At 46.0% G+C, this 26,818-nt stretch overlaps 1 protein-coding gene across 2 annotated transcripts; it reads right to left on the bottom strand.

The window, feature by feature from the left end:
* Positions 1-704: 704 nt before the first annotated feature.
* Positions 705-26,625, bottom strand: KAT14 (lysine acetyltransferase 14). 2 transcript variants are annotated; one of them, XM_070381122.1, is made up of 10 exons: positions 26,357-26,625; positions 24,178-24,296; positions 21,739-21,860; positions 17,158-17,339; positions 15,087-15,506; positions 14,406-14,974; positions 7,175-7,311; positions 6,143-6,318; positions 3,730-3,920; positions 705-1,743 (listed from the first exon to the last, which is right to left on the bottom strand). In XM_070381122.1, the coding sequence occupies exons 1-10, from the start codon at positions 26,613-26,615 to the stop codon at positions 1,570-1,572; spliced, it is 2,349 nt and encodes a 782-aa protein (XP_070237223.1). In that variant the 5' UTR covers positions 26,616-26,625; the 3' UTR covers positions 705-1,569. The 2 variants fall into 2 exon arrangements, with proteins under 2 accessions (XP_070237223.1, XP_070237224.1); XM_070381123.1 differs by having other exon boundaries at positions 15,087-15,503.
* Between the last annotated feature and the right edge of the window lie 193 nt (positions 26,626-26,818).

Raw genomic sequence — 26,818 nt, 5'->3', positions numbered from 1 at the left:
GAGTAGAATATGACACACCTGTATTGTTAAATACCTATACCTTAAGGCCAAGTGCACATCAGGTGACAGCTGGCCCCTCCCAGTCTGCTGGGGGGGTCCCTGGAAGGCCAGGCTGGGGAAATGCTGGTGCTGACTCTCTGAAAGGGAAGAGGGTGAGAAGAGCCCAGAAGACCCCTTTTTTATTTTTTTAATTGAAGGATAACTGCTCTACAGAATTTTGTTGTTTTCTGTCAAACTTCAACATGAATCAGCCATAGGTATACATATGTCCCCTCCTTCTTGAACCTCCCTCCAGAAGACCCATTTCTTGAAGGCTGATCATTGTTGTCCTGGGGAACCTGGTACCTGAGTGACCCCATATATCCAGCCTGGGTCTTGTAGGGGGAGGGGAAAGGAGCCTGGGGAGCCCTGCAGCCCATCCCAGTTATCAGAAACAAGCGACAGGACAGTCTCAGACTTTTCCCTTGGGGGAGACACACACACATTTCCCTTGAATAAAGGGATTCCAGCTCCCTCTAAGCACAGACTCCAGAACAGAGGTCCTGGTGTACAAAGATCACAAATGCAAAATTTTACATGTGCAGAGCTTTCTTTGCCTTCTCAAAGGGAATCATGTCCCACCCCCAACCCACCCAGCCAACCACCCACAAAATAAGAACTACTGCTCTTAAGAGAGTTGGAAAGCAAACTGGTTAGACTGGCCATAGGTTGTAATAAGAAAATATTTTATTTGAGAACATTTGATACTGTGGGAAGCATTTCTACTAAATCCAAAAGCACCTGACTGATGGTCTACTTCCACTCTCCACAAGCCAGCCAACAGCCTCGGCCGGCAGACGCGAGGTGTGTCTGTCCATGGCTGACCCCTCCACCACCGCACACCTCCGTCAGGGGCACAGTCAAATGGCAGGCTGCCCGGCTCCTCCAGCCCCAAACTGACCTCACTTCACAGGACAGGAGAAGAGCTCTCGCCTCCCAGGCCAGGGCCCCAGCCGGAAATGCTCACAGGAGAAAGGTGAGGCAACGTCACACACAGACACTGTGACCAAAGTCAGCGCATGCCCCGCTCTGGGGACAGCACAGCCGGGTTGGGACAGGCTGGGTCAGCATGTGGTCGTCACCAGGACAGCGCAAGGCCTCGTGGACACAGCTGGGATCTTGGACTACAATCACTCTGCTCACTTTAAATGGGACAGAACATCTCTCCTCAGGAAGATCAGCTCAGGCCTTTCTGGCTGAACGCGCTCTCGGCTGAAGTCGGCACACCTGGCAGTCTTGGCTGACCTTGGGAGTCCAAGGTGCGGACGAAGGCCTGTCCAGTGACTCTGCTGACCAGGGGGTCACCACACACGCGTCCGCCCACGCCCCTCAGCTCCGCGGAGCTCAGAACCTGCAATGGGTGAGCGCTGCTGCCGGGCCTCCTGTTGGCCCTTTCCTCTAAGCACGTGCACCATGAAGAGCTGCGCTCACGTCAGCCCTCTCCTCCAAGCGTGTGCGCCCCGTGAGGAGCTGCACTCACGTCAGCCCTCTCCTCCAAGCACTTGTGCCCCGTGAGGAGCCGCGCTCATGTCAGCGTCGCAGACGCAGAAAGAACGCGTGCTTACACTCTGTGCTCTCCAGGGGGTAATACTTGTCATAAAAGTCTAAGACGTACTCTTCCGTCTTGAACCCGAACTTCTGGTAGAGCAGCATGGCAGGGTTGCTGGCAGAGACGTGCAGGGTCACGTCCTTGCCCATGCAGGTCTGCAAGAGAGTGGAGAAGCACACAGTGAGAACGAGAGAGCCTCGGGGAAAAGGAGTGGGTGGAGAGAGTCCCTGACATGCAGGCAGTCAGGTATGGAGGCTGGAAGAGTCCGGCCTGAGGCTGGGGCACGGCCCCACCAGCTAGCGCCCGTCGGGGGACCCAAGCCCGCTGGCCGCCGCCAAAACCCTCGATGAAACGTTCCAGACTGAGGAGGTGGACGGTAAGCTGATTGAATGTTTTTTCCCAGTTTTTGATGGAATTTGCTCAGTAATTCCCACATGTTGGTGTCTGTCCACCTTTAATGAGGCCTCTTAGTATACGAAGCCTTAAGGACCCTGGTTTGTATCCAGTTTTTTCCTCTCTGGAGCAAAGAGCCACTGGGGATATTTCACTGCCAACTGTTTTATAATTCAGTTACATTTAAGTATATCCAGCGTAACAATACCAAACACTACGACAACCTTGAAGAAACAAGGGATGAAACCAGACGTTCTGTTTTTAAAAACTAGATGTCATCCTGCAAGACAATCATAAACGCTTCCCCCTGGACCTACTAGGAAAGATGTCAAGTTATGTGACCGGGTATGAAACCTCAAGACTTCTGTTTAATTATACAAGCTGGGTATCCCCTAGGGACGTTCCAAATCCCAAAGACGACCCCCTCCCCCCCTCCCCCGCCCCAGCACTCCCAGACTTCTCAGAACTGAGGTTTCTTCATGTAGCACCAGCCTTATCCAGTGGGGGAAAAGAGGGGTGTCTGTCTACTGCAGCTAGGCAGGTTCTCAGATTCTTTAGCCACACAGAAGAGAGCACCGGAAGTTACATAAACTCAGAATTGGCTCTTTAGTGAGGAGGTGCTGAGATTGTGGGCTTCATGAGTCTTGGAGGTTTTACAACCCCGTCCTTAAGGCTTCCTATACTAAGATGCCTCATCAAAGGTGGACAGACACCAACATGTGATAATTATTGAGCAAGTTTCATTAAAAACTGGGAAAAAACATTCAATCACCAACTCCTATTTAAAAAGAACCTTGCCTACATGACACACAGTGCTCCATACCGAATGGCTTCTAAGTAAGTCACCAGATGAATTCTGGGGTAAAAAAAAAACCTTGCCTGTGTTTCTGGTGTTTGTATATAAATATATGGTCTATCTTCCTCAAAGGTGATACAGATACATCAAAGGATGGATTACTTAGAAGGTTCACAGCAGCTTACACAGTGACAGTAAAACTACAAACAAGCGGCAATAACAGAATATACCTACTGCTGATAGCATGAGGTTTTTTTGGTTTTGGTCATGCTGGGTGGCATGCGGGATCTAGTTCCCCCACCAGGGACAGAACCCGCACCCCCTGCATTGGGAGTGCAGTCTTAATCACTAGTTCACCAGGGAAATCCCTGATAAATGGTTTTGTTAAAATGTTTAAAAATACCTAAGAACTAAAAATCACATGTTCACCCCCACTTCTCAGAGTCACCACAGTGGTGACTCCAAGACCAGAAGCAGTTACAAGATGGGACGGTCCCGGACTTCCCAGGTGGTCCAGTGGCTAAGACTCCACGCAACCAATGCAGGGTGCCCGGGTTCGATTCCTGGTGAGGGAATGACCAGGAATTTGACTCCCATGTGCTGCAACTAAAAGTTTGACTTCTGCAATGAAGATCAAAGATCCCACGTGCTGCAAGAAAGACCTGGTGCAGCCAAATAAAAATTAACTAAAAAAAAAAAGACGGTCTGAGTGTTGCAGGCTCTTACCTCTGTACGCACCTCATTTTATTTATTACACATGTCCACAAACTGATTTCTTTGAAACTTGGGTCTGAGGAGTGACCTCTTTGGGGGTGAGGCTTCTGTCTAGGTGTAAATAACCTTGTGGACAACAGAGCTGGCTCCCCTTCACCTGGTGTTGCCTGGCTCTGGCCCCGTCTGCACTCCAAGCCTTTCAGGGCAGGTAGGCAGACAGTGAGCAGAGACAACATACCTGAATCAGATGATAAATCATGAAAGTTGCGATCCCCGCTCTCCTCCAGTCAGGATGGACAAACAGAAACGAAATATAAGCTTCGTTGTACTTCACGTCGGGGACCATGAAGCCGAACGCGATGATGACTTTCTTATAGAGGACGACGACGCTGAAGTCAGGGTACTGCAGGCACTCGGACAGGTCGACGCCTATGCAGAGAAGCGATCAGTCAGCCCAGGCTCTGGGATGAGTGAGCGGCAGGCTGTTCAGTCTGTGCTTCAGCTGCACCTGCCTGCTAAAAACACCCAGACTGCAGACAGAGACACCACTGCAGACGCCACACATAAATACCAAAATTAGCATCATCTGGTCTGTGTACATATGTTAAAGAAGGGAAGTGGGACAGGGTGGATAGGAGAGAGCACGCAGGCTGGAAGTGGGCACACCTGGCTTTGAGCTTGGCCTCTGGGCCATGTGCGCCAGCTAGCACATATCCCAATGCCCTGCCTCGGGAATCTGCCTCAGGTGAGATGAGAGATACCCAGACCTGAAGGGAAGATCTAAGACCGCCCAAATTGTCGTGTTCTTTACCTCATACACAGACCACTGACAAGCTCTTTGGTACAAATGTCACTTTTTACAATAAAGGAGTTAAATATCACATAATTCCACGCTTATTGTTTGGAAGCCACCTCGCGCAGGGACAGGAAGAAACAGACACTCCCAGCACGTTCCTTTCAGCCCCATCCCACCCCCCACTACATGCACTGACATCCTGACAAAATCTTATCCAGCCCCTAGAAGACGTATTGTTTCCTTTACATTTCAAAGCAGAGCCACAAAGAACATACATTTAGCAATGAGAGAGTGTTCCTTTAATTGATGACTTCAGAGACTATATATAATGTGGTAAGGCTGATAAAATGATATATTGCATTGGGTCTATTATTTTCAAAGTCTGTGATTGGGGTTTTTGGCTTTTTAAAAACAACTTTTGGCTGTACTAACACCAAGGACTAGTTAAGTAAACAAAGCACACAGAATTATTAAGCAAACATCAAAAGTGTCCAGACACATCCAAGCCACCAGCCTGGGATCTCGATACATGCGGGAGATAACAGGGTGAACCATTTCTTCTGAAACCAGAGACAAACAGGGAAGAGGAACAAACGGCACTGTTTATTGCTTTAACTTCTGTGTGGATCACAATATACTGTGGAAAATTCTTAAAGAGATGGAAATACCAGACCACCTGACCTACCTCCTGAGAAATCTGTATGCAGGTCAGGAAGCAACAGTGAGAACTGGACATGGAACAACAGACTGGTTCCAAATAGGAAAAGGAGTACGTCAAGGCTGTATATTGTCACCCTGCTTATTTAACTTATATGCAGAGTACATCGTGAGAAACGCTGGGCTGGAGTTAGCACAAGCTAGAATCAAGATTGCTGGGAGAAATATCAATAACCTCAGATATGAAGATGACACCATCTTTATGGCAGAAAGTGAAGAAGAACTAAAGAGCCTCTTGATGAAAGGGAAAGAGGAAAGTGAAAAAGTTGACTTAAAGCTCAACATTCACAAAACTAAGATCATGGCATCCGGTCCCATCACTTCATGGCAAATAGATGTGGAAACAGTGGCTGACTTTATTTTTCTGGGATCCAAAATCACTGCAGATGGTGACTGCAGCTGTGAAATTAAGACGCTTACTCCTTGGAAGGAAGGTATAACCAACCTAGACAGCATATTAAAAAGCAGAGACATTACTTTGCCAACAAAGGTCCGTCTAGTCAAGGCTATGGTTTTTCCAGTAGTCATGTATGGATGTGAGAGTTGGACTATAAAGAAAGCTGAGTGCCAAAGAATTGATGCTTTTGAACTGTGGTATTGGAGAAGACTCTTGAGAGTCCCTTGGACTGCAAGGAGATCCAACCAGTCCATCCCAAAGGAGATCAATCCTGGGTGTTCACTGGAAGGACTGATGTTGAAGCTGAAACTCCAATACTTTGGCCACCTGATGCGAAGAGCTGACTCATTTGAAAAGACCCTGATGCTGGGAAAGATTGAAGGCAGGAGGAGAAGGGGACGACAAAGGATGAGATGGTTGGATGGCATCACCAACTCGATAGACATGGGTTTGGGTGGACTCCGGGAGTTGGTGATGGACAGGGAGGCCTGGTGTGCTGCGGTTCATGGGGTTGCAAAGAGTCGGACACGACTGAGCAACTGAACTGAACTACTCGCTTCTTCCTGATCTTAGGAGAGAAAGAGATGTTCGTATTTTAAACTGTCTATATGAGCAGACAAACTGAATGAAACCATATGAGTAAAGGTTTTGGGGTCACATGACACACACACTAGTTTTAAAAACTGCTGAAGTGAACGATACGGAAGGTGGACCTGCTGAGCTTGAATAGGGAGAACATACCAGGCCAGAAGAACTCCTGACACATGGAGTTTATGGTTGGGATGTGATTTGGCCGGACATAGCAGTAATCAAGAGGGGCGTCTGGCTCCGGCATCCAGTGAGGGTCCCCTCTGTGCAGGTGGGAGCGGATCTGGGAGAGCAGCTGCAGTTTGGGTGGCTTTGTTTCATAATCACGCCTCCAGAATCCAGAAAAGAAACACACAGAAGACAAGGAAAATACCCATTACTCCCAGCCATTTGATTCACAATGCTCCTTGATCTGCTGAAAATTTTAAATTAATTCGCACTACTTTATACGTCAGCTGACTTAAGAGCTACAGTATTCTTCTGGTATGACACTTAAAATTATCTCTACTAACGTTCGTTAGACAAGACCTAGTGGAACCTGCCAGGAAGTCCACTAGTGCTGGTGAGCCTTAATGAATGGACTGTGGAAACAGAAACGGCTTTCTAACTCCACCCTCTGACCCAGGACAGAGCCCGGGGAGGAAGGCCCAACTCCGCCTGGACATCCGGAGACCCAGGGGCAAGGAGCAGGCTTGTATGCTGACCCATGGGTCTGCCCAGGGGGAGCGTGGGGGGCTGGGCCAGGAGGACACATGACTGGGGTGGCAGAGATAACTGTCAGTCATGTGCAGCCCAGTGCGGGTGGGGGTGGGAACTCTCTGGCCAGCTCACTGTCCAGGTGCTGCCTACATGGGATATTCATCATCAGTCCACATACAGGCCCCACCGTCCCCTTGTTTCCTTTTGCAGACAACTAACTATGTACAATTTAAAATAAAACAATAAGTATAATAATCAGAATGAAATCTCAGAGTTGCCCTGTATATTTATTTCAAAGGGACCAACCTTTCTATAATAATATACAGTTGAAACACACTGTATATTGTTTCAGGACGAGACTAGACACAGAGCAGAGGCCTGGTCCTTGCCAACGCCAGTTCACAGATGTGGGGAGGCTGGGGCTGGCTCAGAACCCAAGCACCACTGCTCGTGCCACACCCAGTGTCACAGCTGTCCTCTGTGTACCTGATGTAGGGTTTCAGGATCCGAGACGTGTATGGGCTGACGATGCTCTGGTCCACAGCCGTATCTTCCGATCCCACCAAACGGTACAGAAACTTTGTGCTCTGGTGCCGGAATCCTTTCCTGGATGGCAAGGCAGTCTGTGAGAAAGACAGGCCAGTTATACAAAAATAAAATTACTCAAAGGGCTGGTTTCATTTCTACAGATGAGTAGTACTTAGGACATTTTTATGTGGCAGAAAGTAGGTCTTTCTGCAGGACTTAACTGGAAAATTTAAGGTTCATAAAAACTTCATAAGTACCTTTGCATAAAACTGGATATGAAAACCTAATTGCAGTTTAATAGTTTAAAGGCAAAATAATTAAAAAGTTTTAAGTTATGTATAGTTTCTCCAAGTTTCATGTTGTCTATAAGGCACCTTGAATCCGTTCATCAAATATCAGTCAGCCCAAGCATCAGGTGGGTCACACACACATGCACACACACATACACGGCTCCTGTCTCATGAAGGGTCTCTGTTACCATGGCAGAAATTACTGTTGCATGTGTATATGGATTTATTACAATATGTCTCTACTGAGTAAATCTCACAAAAGTAGGACTGACATAGATTATTATCCCTACACCTCAGTGTGAGCAGAGAGGACTGACCAGAGGGTAGAGGGGACATGGTCCCTGCTCCCCACAGGCCTGCAGACGCCTGCTCTCCACACAGGGCTGCTCAAGGGCCCTCGGTCATGTCGTAATAGAACACGGACAATTAGGTTTCATAGCAAACAGCTCAGACGGAAGATTAAAAAGTACATTTACAAAGCGGTTTGCCAGGGGTTGGATGAAGTTTAGAAACCTGAGTTGTTTTTGTAGAATCAGCTTGCTCTTGGGCTAGAAAATAACTTTGTTGGAAGAAGAGCATGAATTCCTTTCTTAATAATTTTGCTCTGATTACTTTCCCAAACTGGACACCAAAACTTTCAGAGGCCAATCAACTCTGAAATTCTGCCAGGACTTTGAGTTTTCAAGTGAAATTCAAACTTGGGGTACACAATTTCCAAGTACAGCCCGTTTCCTCCTGAGCCTGAAGGCACACCCATCTCCTGTATCAAAAGACGAAGTCAATGTCCCCTCCTCTGGAACCTGGCAGGCCTGACATAGGCCTGACCGGTCAGAACATGGCAGAAGCAATAACACTCTGGGACCTCTGAGCACAGGCCATAAGGGAGCTGGTGGCTTCCTCCTCGAGTCCAGCTGCTGTGGTACCCAGGTGGGACACTGAAGGGCTGGTGGCCACATGTCAACAGGCTCTAGCGGACCAAGCTCCAGCTAAGTGGAGCCACAGGGTGCCCCTTCCTTCAGCTCATGAAGTAGAAAAATACCCAGCTGAACCCAGTCAACCCACAGACTCAGAAATAGTTATTGTTTTAAGCTACTAAGTTTTGGGGTGGTATGCAACTTGAGAACAGGTAACACCAGCCACTGAGCCTGTGAACAGCGTCAAGTCAGCATGTGGAGGTGAGGTCTGTGAGACCCCCGGATATGCACAGTCCTCACCCTATCTGTCTCCCTGGCTTCCACACCAGGTTAACCATCCTTAGCTTCTGCCTGGTCCATGAACTACCCCTGCCCCCTACCGGGCTCCTCCCTGCCACACTCATGCCACCCCATCCATCTGAACACAAGGCCAGAGCCTACTTTTAAAAAGTAATAAAAGTCACCTTCCTGGTCTGAAACTCCTACATGGCTTCCAGCTGTGCATTCAGAATACGACACAGACTCCTGTCCCACGCCCTGCAGGATCCACGACCCCATTGGCCAGGTCCTCTGCCATTAAGACATTCCCACCCCACGTGCCAAATGAAATCCTGCCTCGGGGCCTTCCTGCCCTAAACCTTCCTGGACGGGCTCCTCCTGAGGATCAGAACCATGGAGCATCACCTCCACAAAAGGTGCAGTCCACCTCCCGCCGCGCTCCCCATGGCACTCACTTGAAGGAAAAGTCCCTGCTCGTTCAGTACTGTCATCTCCCTGCTCCTGGTGTCGGGGACCTCCTCTGTCTTAAGTCACTGTCTAATCCAGAGCCACGCCCTAACTCCCTTCAATTCCAAAAAGGCTGAGAGGTGAGGAAGCTGCAGAAGAAAAGTCTGAGGCCTGTAGAGGTTTAAGGATTATGAGGTTTAAGGCAAGAAGCCATCTGTTTCCATGAGAGAAGTGCAAGTGCTGATGCAGAAGCTGTGGCAGGTCATACAGAAGACTTAGGTGAGATAGTGACAGAAGGTGGCTGCACTAAACCACAGAATGTCAATGTAGATGGAACAGTCATCCAGTGGAAGAAGCTGCCATCCAGGACTTTAATAAGTAGAGAGGAGAAGTCAGTGCCTGGCTTCAGGCTTCAAAGCTTCAAAGGACAGGCTGACTTTTTTTTTTCTCTTAGGCTGACTCTCTTATGAGGAGGGGCTAATGCAGCTGGTGGTGTTAAGCTGAAGCCAGTGCTCACTCACCGTCTGATTTATGCTCCGTCTACACAGCCTGTGCTCTGTAAATGGAACAACAGAGCCTGGATGACAGCACATCTGTTTTCAACATGGTTTTCTGAATACTCTAAGCCAAGTGCTGAGACCCAATGCCAAAACTGAAAAGCCGAGAGGAAAAAAAAGCCCCACCCACCCCCAGAAAGGAAAAGAATATCTGAAAACTGTGATGTAACTACTAAAAGTGTAATATATGCAAAATGGGAATAGCAGGAGGAGCACATAGGACAGAAGAAATACCTGAAATGATAACAGCTGAGGATTTCCCCAAGTTAATCAGACACCAAACCAAAACCACAGATCCAAGGAGCTCACAGAACGAGGAGGACAAATGCTAAGAAGTCTATCGGTCACCTGTAACAAAAGGGCAGAGGTGCCAGGCAAGATAAATGAAAGCAAAAGCACTTAAAGTGTGTGAATACAAATAAATATCAAAAACAAAGAGAAAACTGTGAAAGCTTCCAGGGCACAGGAGAATAAAAGAAGACCACCTATAAAGAAGCAAGTGTTAAGAATGACAACGCAGCTTCAGGAACAAGCTGATAGTGAGGTGATGATGAAGTGGTGATGCTAAATGTCAACAGGGGAAAAAAAATGACAATTTTATATCCAGCTATACTATCATTGAAATGTGAGAGTGAGGATGTTCTGAACTTCAAAAAGACCACATTTTAAGAACTGTTACAAAAAGTGCTTCAGCAAGAAATTAACCTGGAAGAAATGATGGGAAGTGAATGAAAAGTTTAAGTTTAGTGAGGTTTATTGTTGACTAAATAAGCAACACAATGGAAAAAAGGAAAAGGAGAGCAGGCAGAGGTAGTTTTTTGTTTGTAGGGCGAGGATCACATGGTAATATTTAAAAAATAATACAGAAAAAGAAATACATGTCTTAAGTTAAGACCTATAAAAAGAATAAAAATGGAACAATTTTCTCTATAGAAAAGCATCAACGTCACATAGACTATTTTCTCTGACTACAAAATAATCTGATTAGAAATTAAATCAATTACTAAAAGATAGTATAAAAATTCTCATGTATCTGAAAACTAAGAGTTATTTAGCACTAAATAACTCTTGAGTTAAAGAGGAAAGGTTAACAAAAATTGCAAAACACTAAATACTGAACTATAAAAAAAGTCACATCATTTCAAAAGTCATGAGTAATGGCTAAAATATCACAGGGACAGTTACAGCTACGAATATACTGATCAGAGGACGAGAAGGCAAGTGGATTGAACAAACGCATTTACGGCTGCTCCCCTATATAACTGTATTAAAGTGACACTAACATTCCAGGTTAAGATGGGGGATGAAACACAAACATTTAATTTTACTTCTTCCTAAAACCCCACAACTATAGAAATAGTCTTTAAAAATAAATAAATAAAAGACAAATACACAAGAACAAAAAGATCAGAAGAAACCACAGTAACTGGGAAGCAGATAGATTAAAATTAAGAGATTTCAAGCCAGAATCTAGAGCTGGCAGATAGATTAAAATTAAGAGATTTCAAGCCAGAATCTAGAGCTGGCTTTGGGTGAAGTGAGAACCAGTCCAACCTGTACTGCAGAATCCTCTTACAATGCAACTGGCAGCACCAGTTTTGTCTGGCACCAGGAATAAGGCAGGCAGAGAACTAAGGTGCAGGTAAAAGCACAAGCTGGAATCAAGATTGCTGGGAGAAATATCGATAACCTCAGATATGAAGATGACACCATCTTTATGGCAGAAAGTGAAGAAGAACTAAAGAGCCTCTTGATGAAAGGGAAAAAGGAAAGTGAAAAAGTTGACTTAAAGCTCAACATTCACAAAACTAAGATCATGGCATCCGGTCCCATCACTTCATGGCAAATAGATGTGGAAACAGTGGCTGACTTTACCTTTCTGGGATCCAAAATCACTGCAGATGGTGATTGCAGCCGTGAAATTAAGACGCTTATTCCTTGGAAGGAAGGTATGACCAACCTAGACAGCATATTAAAAAGCAGAGACATTACTTTGCCAACAAAGGTCCGTCTAGTCAAGGCTATGGTTTTTCCAGTAGTCATGTATGGATGTGAGAGTTGGACAATAAAGAAAGCTGAGCGCTGAAGAATTGATGCTTTTGAACTGTGGTGTTGGAGAAGACTTGAGAGTCCCTTGGACAGCAAGGAGATCCAACCAGTCCATCCTAAAGAAGATCAGTCCTACCAATGAACACCAAAGAAGGGTGTTCATTGGTAGGACTGATGTTGAAGCTGAAACTCCAATACTGTGGCCACCTGATGTGAAGAGCTGACTAATTTGAAAAGACCCTGATGCTGGGAAAGACTGAAGGCAGGAGGAGAAGAGGACGACAGAGGATGAGATGGTTGGATGGCATCACCGACTCAACGGACATGGGTTTGGGTGGACTCCAGGAATTGGTGATGGACAGGGAGGCCTGGTGTGCTGCGGTTCATGGGGTCGCAAAGAGTCGGACACGACTGAGCGACTGAACTGAACTGAAAAGCTGCGTGTGGAGCAGTAAGACCCCTCAGCAGGGCTGTGCTCTCTGAGGCTCCAAGGGACAACCTATGCCAGGCCCTTCTCTCGGCTTTTGGTGTGGCCTCAAGGCCTGTGCTCCTCAGCTCTGCAGACACACCGCTCGAACCACTGCCTGGGCCGTCACTTGGCAGTGGTTCTCCTGTTCTTGGGAGGACACCAGTCATGCTGGGCTAAGGGCCCACTTTGCCCCATGCAACCTCAGCTTAACTACTTGTATCTGCAAAGGCCCTATTTCCATGTGAGGTCACATGCACAGGCACCAGGAGTCAGGAAAATACACACGTTTGGGGACACAATTACATCAGTGACCTGCAAAACACATTAAGCCTGTCTTCTTCTGGAAGGCTTCATCTAATAGCAGCATGCTCCATCCATGCTTCCTACACTGTTTATGGATAAAGAGTTTAAAAAGGCAGAGGGAATGGTTAACACTAAAAGTCAAAGAGTCGCTTCCTCTGGGGGAGTGGGCAGGCTGCAGAATTAAGGTGGTTTTAATGCCCTGTTTCTTACTGATCTTATTAACTTCTAAACTATACCTGTATGTGTTCTTGTATGGGTAAGATGCCTTTCATAATTTTAACAGTTAAGTATAGTGATTAAAAGGAACAAAGAACAGGTGACCAGATGACAGCACAAAAGCATATGAATAAGTGGCAAGTGACTAAGACCAGGAGAGCCCAAACCTAAGGTGGCTGTGAGGACAGGCCAGAACCAGTGTCTCAGGTCAGCAAGGACATCAGGTCCAAGTGAAGCTGAGGGCGGGCAGGGGGCCATAGACTGAGGGGTCTCTTGGGTCAAGAGGTATTAAAGCTCCAATGACACTTCTGCCATCCACATACAGAAACCACCTCTCCCTTCAGGGCAGACCAGATTCTCTGGAGGCTCCAATGAGAGATTCTGATGCAGCCAAGGGTAGAAATTCTGTCCAGAAAACAGGGAGACTCAGGGGAAGTTTAACAACTGCATGGTCAGCCCCTGGCTCTCCTCACAAGGTTCCTAAGATGCAGGCAGGCAGGTTACGGCTTCCCAGGAAGGAGAAACAGGAAAAGAATTACAGGGATCCAGCTGGAGTGAAGGTCTTTGGAAACTACAGAACCCAGAGACCGAATCCAGCCTGCTTTCGTACATACTGTTTCTGGCGCACAGTGACGCCTTTCATCAGTCGTGTATGCTGCCCTCACACCACACAGCAGAGCTGGGTAGCGAAGTTACAGCTACTTACTCTCTGACCCCTCAGAGAAAAGGCTTGCACACCTCTGGTTAAGAGGGTCCAACAGCCAAATAACAGGAGTGCTCCGAACAGACAGAAATAGATGCCAGGAAATTCCAGAACTCAAGAAAGAGCATTTCAAATAGAAAGGCCCATAGGGAAAGGCCCAGCACCGGGAAGAACAGCCCCACATGCAACGCAGTGCTGGGTAACCAGAATACCAGCAGCAAAGTCCACACCCCACCAGTGTCCAGAGAAGACAGGTAGAAGACCAGCCCACCACAGAAGAAGACAGGAAACATGCAAACAGTCCAGACAAGCAATGCACAAACAACCAGGAAACAGGAGAATGTTCTAACTTCACCTGTAATCAAAGAAATGCATCCAAAAAACAAACAAAAAAAACACGACTTCATTTTACAGCCATCAGAATAGCAAAATTAGTTAAGGAATGGTTAGCAGCAGTGCCAGCAAGACACAGGGAGAGAGACTGGCTGGCTCCTGCCATGGGAGGCGGAGTTCTGGCACCTGTGGTGCAATCACCTGGCCCTGGAGCGCTCACACACTAGTGTCCTCCGGCCAGGCGGACACCATGCCGACTCGCTGCTCTTCCTGCAGGGTGTCTCCTAACTACACAAATGAAACCACACCTTCACTCCTGCTCAGCTCAGCGTCTGGTACACTGGCACACTGTACATCCTCAACAAACCTGCCAGTCAAAGCTACAACCCAGAACATGAGTAGCCACCCTCGGAGACTAAGAGATATGCAGAGAATGTCTAGGTTCTGTCTAGAATACCCAAAAGGAAAACAGAAACCCAAACTCAGATGTATTCAGGAATGTTCACGCTGGACAATTAAAATAAACACAGCCCAGTCGTCTTTGCACTTCTCCCTTCACTGTTCTTCCACTCTCCAGAACGCACCAGGGAGCCGCAGTCCCAGGAGTTGAAGAGTGAGACAACACCCACCTGGTACCGGTCAAGGATTCTAAAGTCCTGACAGGTCGTCCTGTACGTGGCCTGTCCAGCTGGAAGCCTGGAAACTCCTCCATCTTTGGCCCCGTAAATTCCGTCCACTAACAGGAGCGCGGCGTTCACGACCTGATCCAGGTCAAAGAGTGGCAGCCCCCGGTCCCTCTTTGCCTGCCGGACGATCAGCTTCCGCTTCAGTCGCCGGGCCTCGGGGGTCATGGCCACGGCCCCAGGACAGGCCTCCAGCCGCCTGAGGAGCAGCTTCTCCTCATAGATGCTCACGGGGGTGAACTTGGGCCCCTTGGGCTTCCGGTCCTTCTCCAGTACAGGTTTCCTCTTCTCTCGAGCCCTCATCTGCAAGGACGTGTTGGAGTCTGTGTCCTCACTGTCGATGTCCATCCTGTCGGGCTTCTCCTCCTCACTCTCTACCTCCTGCTTGATCTGCTCGGGGGCCCTGACCTTCTTTCTGCCCCCAAGCCCTGTCCCTGAGGCAGCCGTACCGGCAGGGGGCGGGACGTACTCCATCCCAGGGTCTATGACACCGTCTCCTTCCATCTCATCGTCATCTGTGAGGAACAGAAAGTAAGTGAGGACATGTGGCCCCACCGCCCCCCAGGGAAAGCACACTCACCGCCCCAAGGGCCACACAGGCCCTGAGACCCCAGAACAACGGCTCACCATGAAACAAGGCCTGTGGCGGCATCACATCCGGAATGAGGTCAGCTTCCGAAAGCAGGCTGGGCGTGGCTGAGTGAGAGGCCGGGGTCCCTGGGGCGGAGAAGTCCAGGGATGGTGAGGGCGATGGGCTCGTGAGCGGAGTGCGGTCCGAGGAGCTCAGGGACGAAAAGTCGATGACTTCTCCTTTCTCGAGAATCACGTCGGGCCTGCGGCCTCGGCTGATGAATTTGACAGGTGTGGAAGAGCTGCTCCGGTCAGCAAAGCCAGCCGCCTCTTTCTGGGCTCTCCTGATATCCTTGGCTTCCTGAGTCCGTGATCTTTTCTCTTTCAGTTCCATGGCAGATTCCACAGGATTCCGACTCGCTCTCTTTCTAAGTCCCTCAACAGTGATGATGGGATCTAAAGTTGGTTTGGAGGCTGCTGGTGAAGAACAAAAGATCTAAATTTTTAAATACCGATTCAGCACTAGCTACTTTTACTAACTTATTGTGAATCTACTACCATAGAAAGAGAAATGTTCAATGAATGCCCTGAACTAAGATTAAGATTTCTCTTAACCAGGAAAAAGGAATTATAATGTAAATACAAACACTTTCCACACGGACTTTCACTTACGGGAACTGGTAAAGGTTAAAAGTTTAGAAACTGGGATGGCTTAGGGATGATAAAGAACCTGCAATGCAAGAGGCCTGGGTTCAGTGCCTGCATTGGGAAGATCCCCTGGAGAAGGGAATGGCAACTCACTCCAGTATTCTTGCCTGGAGAATTCCATGGACAGAGGAGCCTGGAGGGCTACAGTCCATGGGGTCACAAAGAGCTGGACACGACTCAGTGACTAACACTAAAAGTTTGATAATGCTCAGAGAGCACAGGGGAATAGGGTATTTTCGTGTCTTTTTGGTAGAGCATAAAGTTTATCACATCTTTTTGGAGGGTAATTTGGTAATATGACTAAAATTTTGAATAAATATATGCCCTTTGATACAATAACCTATTTCCAGGAATTTATCACAAAATATTGGCAAATGTATTAAAGTATTGTTTAAATAACAAAAACGATAGAAATAACCAAAATGTGCATCAACAGGGTAATGGTTTAGTTATCATGCAGCTACTCAGTGAAATGCAATGAAATAAAAGGAACAGGATAGACCTACATGTACTGCTATGGAAAGATGGCCAAGATATACTTGGTGAGTGTGGAAAAATTGGAGAAGAGGTAATATAGTATGAACCAGATTTTTTTTTTTTTTTTTAAGAAAACGCTTAAATATACAAAGAAGACTTCTAAAAGCACTCACAAGAGACAACAGTGGCCCCGCTGAAGTTAAGCTGCAGGAGGTGGAGAGGGACTTTCAGACTTTATAGCTTCAATATTATATGTTTTATTCCCAGCTACATTGTTAAAAAGTTAAAGTTTATTATCAAAATGATTTTAGATTAAAAAAATCAGATCAATATGTGACAGTAAGGAGCTACTGTTAGTTTTTTATAAGTGAGAAAATGCCATTAAGGTGAGGTTACAGGAAAGAACCCTTATGGCTAATAATGAAATATTTAAGAAGGAACTGCTGATACCTGGAAGTTGCTTCTGAATAACCCAAGGGTGTGGATGGGTGGGGGGCTGGGAAGAAGCACCCAGGGGCCCAGATAAATGACATTAAAGGAGATCTCCAGGGTTAACAGCTAAAGTGAAGACAAAAGTGTGAAGGGATTCACTACATGACTCTCTTCACATCTGTATATTTAACATTTTCCATACTAAAAAGGTTAAAAACATAAAAAAAACTTACTGAAAATAGACAACCTTTTAGATACCCAAGGAAATTTATAAAGTTGCTAAGTCATGTCTGACTCTTTTGTGACTCCATGGACTGTAGTGCACCAGGCTCCTCTGTTTAGGGGATTCCTTGATTAGGAAGTTACAAAATATTTTTGTACACTATTTATTTACAGAATAAAAACCTGTGTTAGAAGAAAACTGTGGAGCAGAGCAGCTCCAGGGAGGCCACAGTGCCTGCCTGGTAAAAATAGGTCGTCTACACTGGCATTTCTGGGCTCATGACAGTACCTTTCACTTTCAGAGCGGAGGCGGACAGCTTCTCTCCCTCGGGTTTCAGCGTTGGGGGCCTGTTGTGGACGAGCTTCCACCATCCTGGTTCTCCGAACTCCTGAGCTCCCGAGCGGAAGTACATGGGGCTCCCCACGCTGAGGCAGCCAGCGACCGTGCTCCACCAGGTGGAAGTCTTCTTCCTGAGAGTCCGAGGATTTAAAAATTATTGGCTTTACAACTCTCTCCTTACCTAGATGGTGCAGTCTCTGCCTCCAGGTCTGGGATGGGCTACGGAACCTGCCTCTTTGAAGGAACAGAGCTCTTCAGGTAAGGGAGAGGCACAGGGTTCTGTATGGCTTCAAATCCCGTCTCCACCACCCCTTCTATTAACAGCTGCCTCAGGTTCTTCATCTTTAAAATCAGGATAATAAAACTGGCAAGGCTGCTGAGAGGATTAAATGGAATAATGCCATAAAACAGAGCTCATAAAACACTTCTTATCAGAATCCACATGATTATAGAGTTTCAGTTGGGAAGATCCCCTAGAGCAGGGAATGGTAACCCACTCCAGCATTCTTGCCTGGGAAATCCTGGTGGGCTACAGCCCATGGAGTCTGACACAACTTAGCAACTAGACAACAACAACAGGCTAATTTTATTTAACTTGAGCTGCTTTTATGTATGGGGAAAAGGAAATGGCAACCCACTCCATTCTTGCCTGGAGAATCCCAGGGACAGAGGAGCCTAGTGGGCTGTCGTCTACGGGGTCACAGAGTCGGACAAGACTGAAGCGACTTAGCAGCAGTAGCAGCATTTATGTATCAGTTAAACCAAGTCTCAGGAAAGCAAGCAGGAGAGTCCTTAGCCCTGGTAAGTAGTTCATTTTACACACGGAGTCGGAGGCATCCCTCATTCTGCTACCTGCCTTCACGTAGCAGAGGAGGAATATAACTATACGGTATGTCCCACAAACACAGAGTCGAGCCTCAGGGGAATAATCAACTCTAACCAAATCCCCCACCCCCCAACCAAAACACAACAAGCATTTAAAAATAACTACACTAGAGTGTATACACCCAAAATTTTAAATATGTAAAATGTCAACTGGGGCTTCCCAGGTGGTATAGCGGTAAAGAATCTGCCTGCCAATGCAGCAGACACAGGTTGGATCCCTGGGTCAGGAAGACCCCCAGGAGTAGGAAATGGCAATCCACTCCAGCATTCTTGCTGGGAAATCCTGGTGGGCTACAGTCCATGGGATCACATAGAATTAGACACAACTGAGCATGCACAGCACACAAAATGTCAAGTACTCAGGTTCCTGTAAAAAGTTGGTCTATTATATAAGGAAAGTGTTCTATTTCCACCTCAAAAACATAAACCAGTGACCAGAAATCCTGAAGAATCGTCTTTAATTACAAAGGCCAGTCTAACAATGGAAAATACTGCTGAAAAGGCAAAGGAGAAAGGTATTCTTAAGAACAGAGATATACTAGACAAATACAGACAAACCAAAAGAATTCCACACAAAAAAAACAAAAAGACTGTAAAGGGCCTAAGCACTGAGATGGGAGAGTGACCCCCAGCCTCTGGCCCCAGAGTACCTCTCTTCTGCTACCATCTCACCTGGTTTTGAAACTTCCAGACCCCCACCCAGAGGTCTGACCAGGGGAACCTACTCCAGAGGTCTCTGGAGCTCTGTTCATTTTTCTTCCCATTGTCCTATTTGGCTTCAAATCCCTCTAGTGAATTTCCCATTTCAGTTATTGTACTTCTCAGCTCCAGAACTTCTTTTTTATTTACTTAGGACTTCCATCTCTTTGATGGTATTTCTGTTTCATTCATACCTTGCTGCCTGATGTTTCCCACCTCTTCCTTTAGTTCTCTGGGCATCTCTAAGCTGTTCTAAAGTCTTTGACTAGTAACTCCACCATTAGTCCTTCTTCAGGGACAGTTTTGGGTTTATTTTTTCCCTTCAAATGGGTCATACTTTCTGGCTCTGTGTATTCCTTAGGGTTTGTCTGTTGAAAACAAACATCTGACATTTGGACGTCAGTCTTTCTTCTTTCCCCAGGGTTCACTGGACATGATGGCTGCAAGCTGTCTCTGTGCCAGAAATCAGCTGGACTGAAAACTCAAGGTCCTCTTGGCTCACGTCTAAGCCTGTGCCTTCCCCTGGGCATGCATGGAGACTAATCGCCCCTGTATAGATGGTTGCTTTCAAACATCTTCAGTCTTCAATGTCTGGCTCCAAAAGAGGGACAAAGAGGAAAGTGAAGGTGGGGAAGAAGGTGCCAGCCCTTAAGTTCCTTTAAAGTCAATCCAGCCAGAGAGGCGGGGCCTGCAACAGTGCGGGGAGGTGCAATGACAAAGGCTGCTTACCCCTTTGTCAGCACTTCTGTGATCAGAAGCAGCAGCGGGAGATCAGAGCACAGATATGATTGGAGGACACGGTCCTGTGTGTGCATCCAGACCCCACACTGTGCCAAGCTGCTCCTGGAAGGCGTGTGTGGCTGTCTGTCACTGGGCTGAAGGATGTGAGGTCATTAGACACTACTGTACTCAGAGCTAAAATTGACCAAATGGACTGTAATTTATGGTCCAGCTTCTTCTAGAGGACAATCCACCAAGTAGAACAGCACTGACCATGAAAACCTGCCAAGATCTAATTTGATCAGTTTTTTCCCTTCCCTGCCCCTTACAAATGGGGTGTATTAAGTTCCATAAATAGACCTATATAATTAAACTAAGACAACAGATTTCCTTTCCTTAAGAAAAAGAACCAGTTAAACTGTCAGTCCTTTTCTTAGTACCACTAAATATCTCCAGAACAAAAATAGCTCCTTTTGTAAAAAGGCACTGAATCTATTTCTCCTCATGGCAGCCTGCAGACGGTCACCCTCCCCGATCCCGCAGCAACTCCGGCACAGCTGTGACTTCTTGGCATCTGAGGACATGGGCGAGGACAGGCACAAACTCCCTGTGCCCACCTTTATCGTGTCCATATTGCCCCAAATCTGCAGGATTCGTGCATCTCACCCAGAACTTCAGAAGGCAACTAACAATCAGAGTCTCAAACAATCCGCCAATGCAACTGCCAACTTGCTAAATCCCTGAGAGCAATGAAAATCTTGCTCGATGCACATGTACCTTCAGCTTCAACGTCTGGTCTGGATGTCTGTGGCCCGGCATCCCTACATCTGATGACCCAAGGAGTGGGTCACAAAGGAGGGGCAAACTCAAAGCATCATGATGAAAAAGAGTAACAAATGCGGAGTAGGAAATGGCAACCCACTCCAATATTCTCCCCTGGAAAATTCCATGGACAGAGGAGCCTGGCAGGCTACAGTGCATCAGGTCACAAAGAGTCAGACACGACCGAGCAACTGAGCACCCAAAACATATTGCTCAGAATATACAGGTACCATCTTCCAGGGAATGCAATATACTTCATATTAAGTCAGATCTCCAAAGTGTCTGTATCTATTTTTTTAACTTTTTATATTTGAGTACAGTTGATTAACAATGTTGTATTAATTTCAGGTATAAAGTGATTCAGTTATGCATATACATGTATCTATCCTTTTTCAAATTCTTTTCCCAACTAGGTTGTTATAGAATATTGAGCAGAGTTTCCTGTGCTATACAGCAGTAGGTCCTTGTCACTTATCCATTTTAAAAATAGCAATATGGAGCTTCCCTGATGGCTCAGTGATGAGGAATCCACCTGCCAATGCAGGAGGTACAGGTTCGATCTCTGGTCCAGGAAGGTCCCCCGTGACAAAGCAACTACGCTCAGGACTACTGAGCCTATGCTCTAGAACCCAGGAACCACAACTACTGAAGCCTGTGTGCCCTAGAACCTGTGCTTCGCAGCAAGAGAAGCCACCTCAATGAGAAGCCCACGCATTGAAACTAGAGAATAGCCCCTGGTCACCACAACTAGAGAGAACCTATGCAGCAACAAAGACCCAGCATAGCCAAAAATAATAAATAAATAGGTAAATTTTTTTAAAAAAGAGTAACAAATGAATAAACCACATGCATGTAAATCTGCCTAGACCTGGCAAAGTGTTATGAATGCCAAAAAGTACACAATGGTTTCTACCTTCCAGAGCTAATAAAGACAAACACTAGTAATTAATGAAGAGCAACTTCAATGAGTCCAGTCAATAACTGCCATTATTTCTCTTCTTCTGACCTCCTATAAGGCACTGACTCTAAAAGGACATAATAGTCCTCTGTCCTCAAATTAGTCACCTACCCAGCTATTATGCAGCTTCATTTAATCAAACTCTGTTTTTCAACAGTCTAAGAATCTGTTCAAACATCTTCCTGCTCAGTAGAAACCAGTAGTTTCCCCTGGATGTAGGGTAAGAAGTATGGAAACCTACACTTATATCTATGCTGGTAATTATACCCACCTCTGCTGAGATTGTTAACTTAAAGTGAAATCATCTTCTGGATTAAAAAATTTTTAGGAACTGCCGCAAGTGTATACGCTAAAGCTCTAAAGGCTTGCATTAGGCTGTCTTAAGTCGCATGTATTTTGCTCTTTACATCTTCATTCAAGGATAAGACTTTTAAAAGTCACATTACCTATTTCCTAGTAGAAAAGTCCAGTGTTTCTCAATAAAGGCACAGATGTCTTCCTTCCACCGGAAATAGCCCTGCCTCCCGCTGCCTTCCAGGGACAAGTTGTACATCGCCAGCACGACCACCTGGAACACAAGTGCACAGGTTGGGAGAAAAGTACCAACAGGAAGAACGTTTGCTGTTTGAGTGGGCATCAGGGGAGGGGAAGGATAACACCCTGGAGAATCTTCAGTACAGAATTCTACTTCCTGTTTGCTTTCCACAGATGAGCATCACTTAGCCTTGTAATCACGTGCACTTGCTCCTCACATGTCACCAACGCCAGGCTGCTGTGTGGCTGAGCTGGTGAAGAGTAAGGACTGTCCTAAGCACCCCCATGCCCGCCCCCTCCATCACTCAAAGGCAGCACTAAATGCTGTGTTAACCACAGGCATCAGGAGGCCCCAGGGGCTGCTCCATCCGGTGTTGCTGACAGACAGTGCTGACCTTTACTAAATATTCTGAGCATCACCCCTGCACATACACTTTCTAAGCCCTTCAGAGGCAGAAACAAGAGACTATCAGAATTTCAGAACTGAAGACAATGTGAGGTACCATCTACTCTGGGTTTAGCCTTTCTCAGCCATGGCCAACTTCTCCCGAGATGAAACTGGCATGGACGAGGGATAGAGACCTGACGGGACTGGCTGCCCTGTTTATCCTCAGAGAGCATGACACCCCCAGCTCCACTGCATCTGGCCCAACCATGTATTTCACAGGTAATGCATTCACAGCCCCAAATGGGGAAGTACTTTCTTGAAATATAAATAACACACTGTATAGAAGAGAAAAGAACAAAAAAGGAAGTAAAAATCATTTTAAATCCACCATCAAGAAATCATCTTTTTTAACATTTTCGGTGACGGTCCTTTCAGACATTTCTCTTCTCATCTAAAGAAAGTTTTGTAGTCATAAATGGACAAGAATCTATACATGCTATTCAAAACCATGTTTTCATCCTTATAAAAATAATGATTAATTTTGGGTCAATGAAACTGAAAAGGGGACAGAGAATCTAAGAAGAGAGTCCTTCCATAATTCCAAATCTGCCTATATGTGCACACATCAGAATAATGGTAATATTAATCTAATCTTGCCAAGACAAAGTATTCTATGTATGCTTTGGAAAAAAAAAACAATACCAGTTATAATATTCATTAGACTGTAAACATCCTCAGTACAAGCTTCATTTTCTACTCACATATTTTCAGGCAAGTCAAAAAACGCTCCCTAAAACCACCATTGACAGATTTCATTAGATGTCCTACTAAAAGCAACAATAATTAAGATGACAGTCCCAGGCTGCAAACACAACTACAATCTATAAGGACACCATAAGTGACTTAGACGGTATAACAAAATCACCTTCTGATTATCCTGTTTATTTCCCCTCATAGCAAAAAGTGCTAGGGATAATTAACCTATGTATTTGTCTGCTTATCATCTAAAACAAATGTCCAGAAAGTCAGCTGCCTGGGGCTGTCTTGGCTGTCTCATTCACCATAGAAAAGAAAGAGCTGGATGAGAATTAGCTAGTCTCGACTATACTCTACTCTCCAGGCCTAGAACAGTGCCTGGTGCATGGTATGCACTCGGTATTTGTTGAAAGAACAAACATAAAAACCGAGTGAAAATGAAAGTGAAAGTCACTCAGTCATGTCCAACTCTTTGTGACCCCATGGATTATAAAGTCCATGGAATTCTCCAGGCCAGAATACTGGAGTGGGTAGCCTTTCCCTCTGCCAGGGGATCTTCCCAACCCAGGGATGGAACCCAGGTCTCCCGCATTGCAGGCGAGAGACCTTTACCAGCTTTACCAGCTGAGCCACAAGTAAGTGATGTTTAATTCATAATTTTTAGAACTTAAAAGGCTGCATATACCATTGGTGCCTTGCTATAAACATATTAATATAAAAACAAACCCCCCAAAATTAACACAACCTGGAGATCAGTTATAAGATACTATTCAGGCAATAGTTGGGCAGGGTTAGGTTGGCCAACTTCACTTTTTTTAAATTGAAGCACAGTTGCTTTCAGAATTGTATTGTTTTCAGCTGTAGTGTAGTGATTCACCATCTTCACATTTTTTAGAATGGTTTTATTTTTCTAAAAACAGCTGCCAGAAAAATGTGAACCTCTTTGATTAAAATCAGAAATTTGGTATTATATATAAATGAAACTGTGTGGGTGAGATTTTCAAGAATCTCAAACCCAGTGTGCTAAGTTGGCAGTGAGTAATTTCACTAAGAACTCTTTTCTCCACATATTCTGTATGATTTTCATTGTGAAAAAGTGACCCTCAAAACAACTCAAAAGCTCATATGTAAGTTCCTCATTCTCTAGACACTTACTCCAATAAATCTGGGGCAGACCAACCTCACAAACTCTAGAGGTTTTACTCACTTGCTGCCATGTCAGCTTCAGCCTCTCATACTGCTCCTTGCCATCTTCTGAGCAATCAGAACAGGTAAACCTAAAAAAATTATCGCCCTTAAGGTAACTGAGCTGTTCCCTCAGCTGACCTAGGAGGAAAACAAAAAGATACATCACTAGAACAAAGTAACCAAAGGTTTAATCAGTTTACCAACCATTTTCCAAGTTTCCCAGGCCGTCTTCCATTTTTCTTTCAGCCAACCCAAGTCGGAAGGTTATTCTTCTACTATCAAGTGCACGCCCAGTAAGATAGATCCGTGGTTCCCTGACTTTCAGAAGACATTGAGAAGACAGGTACGGTTATCCTCACTGGCTGTTCCAACTGTTAACATTCCTGACTCCTACAAGAGGTCTCCTTACATACCCTTTAAGAAATATCTGAGCTCCCACTGTGCCATTTGGCTAGGAACTGGGAACAGGATGCCCAGGGCAGATGCGCTGGGCGCCCTCAGAGGCTTATAGCTGCTGCGAGGGGCACAGGGCGGGCAAGCAGGTAACGGCACCACAGCTGCTCTCCATCCTGTGTATCAGAACCACCCAAGAAGCTGTTTGTCTTAATATCCCTGGGCTTGTCCCACACACAGTTAATCAACCTCTAGATGTAGGGCATTTTCTGAAGTTCCCCAGGAGATGCTGAAGCTCTGGGAGACATGAAGACCCCTGGAGTGGAATGTGATGTGCTCAGTAGGGCAACGTGAGGGCACATAAAAGAGATGCCAATCTACACTAGGAAGACAGGAGAGCTGGAAAAAGTGGGGGCACTAGGGCCTGAAGGATGCTTAGAATTGGCAGGTGTAAAAAGGTGCTGGGGGTGTAGGGAGGATAGAGGCTGCAAAGACACACGTTCCACAAAGGAAATTCACATGTGCAAAGTCCCAGGGAAAAGAAAGACCTGCTCGTGGAGAATGAAAAGGTCACCCTGGCTACAGAGCTCTGCGGGGATTATCTGTGGGGAGAGGAGGACATGAAGGAGAGGCTGGAGCAGTTGCAGGTGCCCAGCAGGAAGGGCGGTTTACAGTGAGGACAGGAGAGAGCCACCCAGCCATCCAGAACCCTGGATCTACAAGCAGAGACAGCTCAAGAGCAAAAACTAGCTAGTGCACATGTGCGTGCCTGTGCGCACGCATACTTGTATGTGCTCAGTCGTGTCCAACTCTTTGTGACCTCACGGACTATAGCCCCGTCAGGCTCCTCTTTTCGTGGTATTTTCCAGGCAAGATAACTAGAATGGGCTGCCATTTCCTACTCCAGGGGATCTACTTGACCTACGGATTAAACCCATGTCTCCTGCAGTGGCAGGTGGATTCTTTACTCCTGAGCCACCTGGGAAGCCCCCAAAACTAGCTTATAGGTAGTAAATTTTAGGTTTGCTTTCTGTGAAAATGGTGTTACTTTATTAAATAGTAATTAGGAATCTGAACAGCTGAATCCATCTTAAAAACATCTCCACATACCAGAAAATGACCCAGTTCACAACAAAAAATACACATACACACATATATCTAAATTTCTCTGACTTGGTTACAGGTTCCAGTACACAGAGTACTCCTCCGATACATGTGTCTTTACCAGTCTCCATCTAACGGGAAAGCCCTGCTTCGGTAACTGCCCTGATGCCTGGCAAAGGACTTCCTGGGGTGTGTGTGTGCATCTACTAGCAGATCTACCAGCAGATCAAGGAAGCCAGCAAGAAGAAAACACTAGAAACAGGCACAACACATTTCTAATCTGCTAATTCCTTATATCAGCAAACTATCGCAGCTGTTTTCCATGTAGGTTAAATATTACCTGAGTTATAAGTCTGAACTTCAGCTCTATGCTGGGCCTAGAATTTGGTTGCAAATCCACAATAATGTGACCCTGATAGAAAAATGCAGCTGATTCTTTAAGTCACACAGAATTTCTAATTTTTACTGGGTGGCAATCAAGAACGTTAATTTAACAAAGTGACAGAGGTTGGCAGTCATATTTATTAGGACAAATGTGTCTATGTTTTATATAAGCCTGCAGTTAAGCAACTAAACTAGTAATAAATCAAAGAGTTATCTTTTTATTTAGATCTACTTCACATTCCTGTTTCTTTCACAGGTTAGGAAAACACATCTTCCCACAGGAACTGACAGAGCAAAGGAAAGGAGAAGCTCCTTACTGGCTGGGATCCACTTCTGGCACTTGTCGCAGAAGTAGGACAGCTGCTCCTCCATCCACGACACATCCCCTTCGTCACTGTTGAGGGAGTCCCCGCTATGGTCGTGAGACAAGTCCACAGATGCCTGGTCCTCCGACTCCACGATCAACAGGGTCTCCCCCTCCACCTCCCCCTCCTCCAGTCCCTCCGAGGTTGATGTTCTCGTGGCTTCATCGTCGTGCCGACTAATCAAACCGCTCAGGTGGATGCTACCCTCCATCCCTCCCGGCTCACAGGGTCAGGGTTCTCAGGAACAACTCCAATCCTTGGACACCTCTACGCAGACACAAGGGGCTCTAAAGACATTATTTAGAATATATGAGCCATTGTCCTTTTTCTGATCAAGTTTAAAAGGACAGTGAGTAAAAAAGATTTCACTAAGCTGTTCTCCATCAACACACACATTGAATGCTGTCTCTTTCA

Source organism: Bos mutus, chromosome 13 (assembly GCF_027580195.1).
Source record: "Bos mutus isolate GX-2022 chromosome 13, NWIPB_WYAK_1.1, whole genome shotgun sequence".
NCBI classification, from domain to species: domain Eukaryota; kingdom Metazoa; phylum Chordata; class Mammalia; order Artiodactyla; family Bovidae; genus Bos; species Bos mutus.
This window is presented reverse-complemented; position numbering and strand designations above follow the sequence as displayed.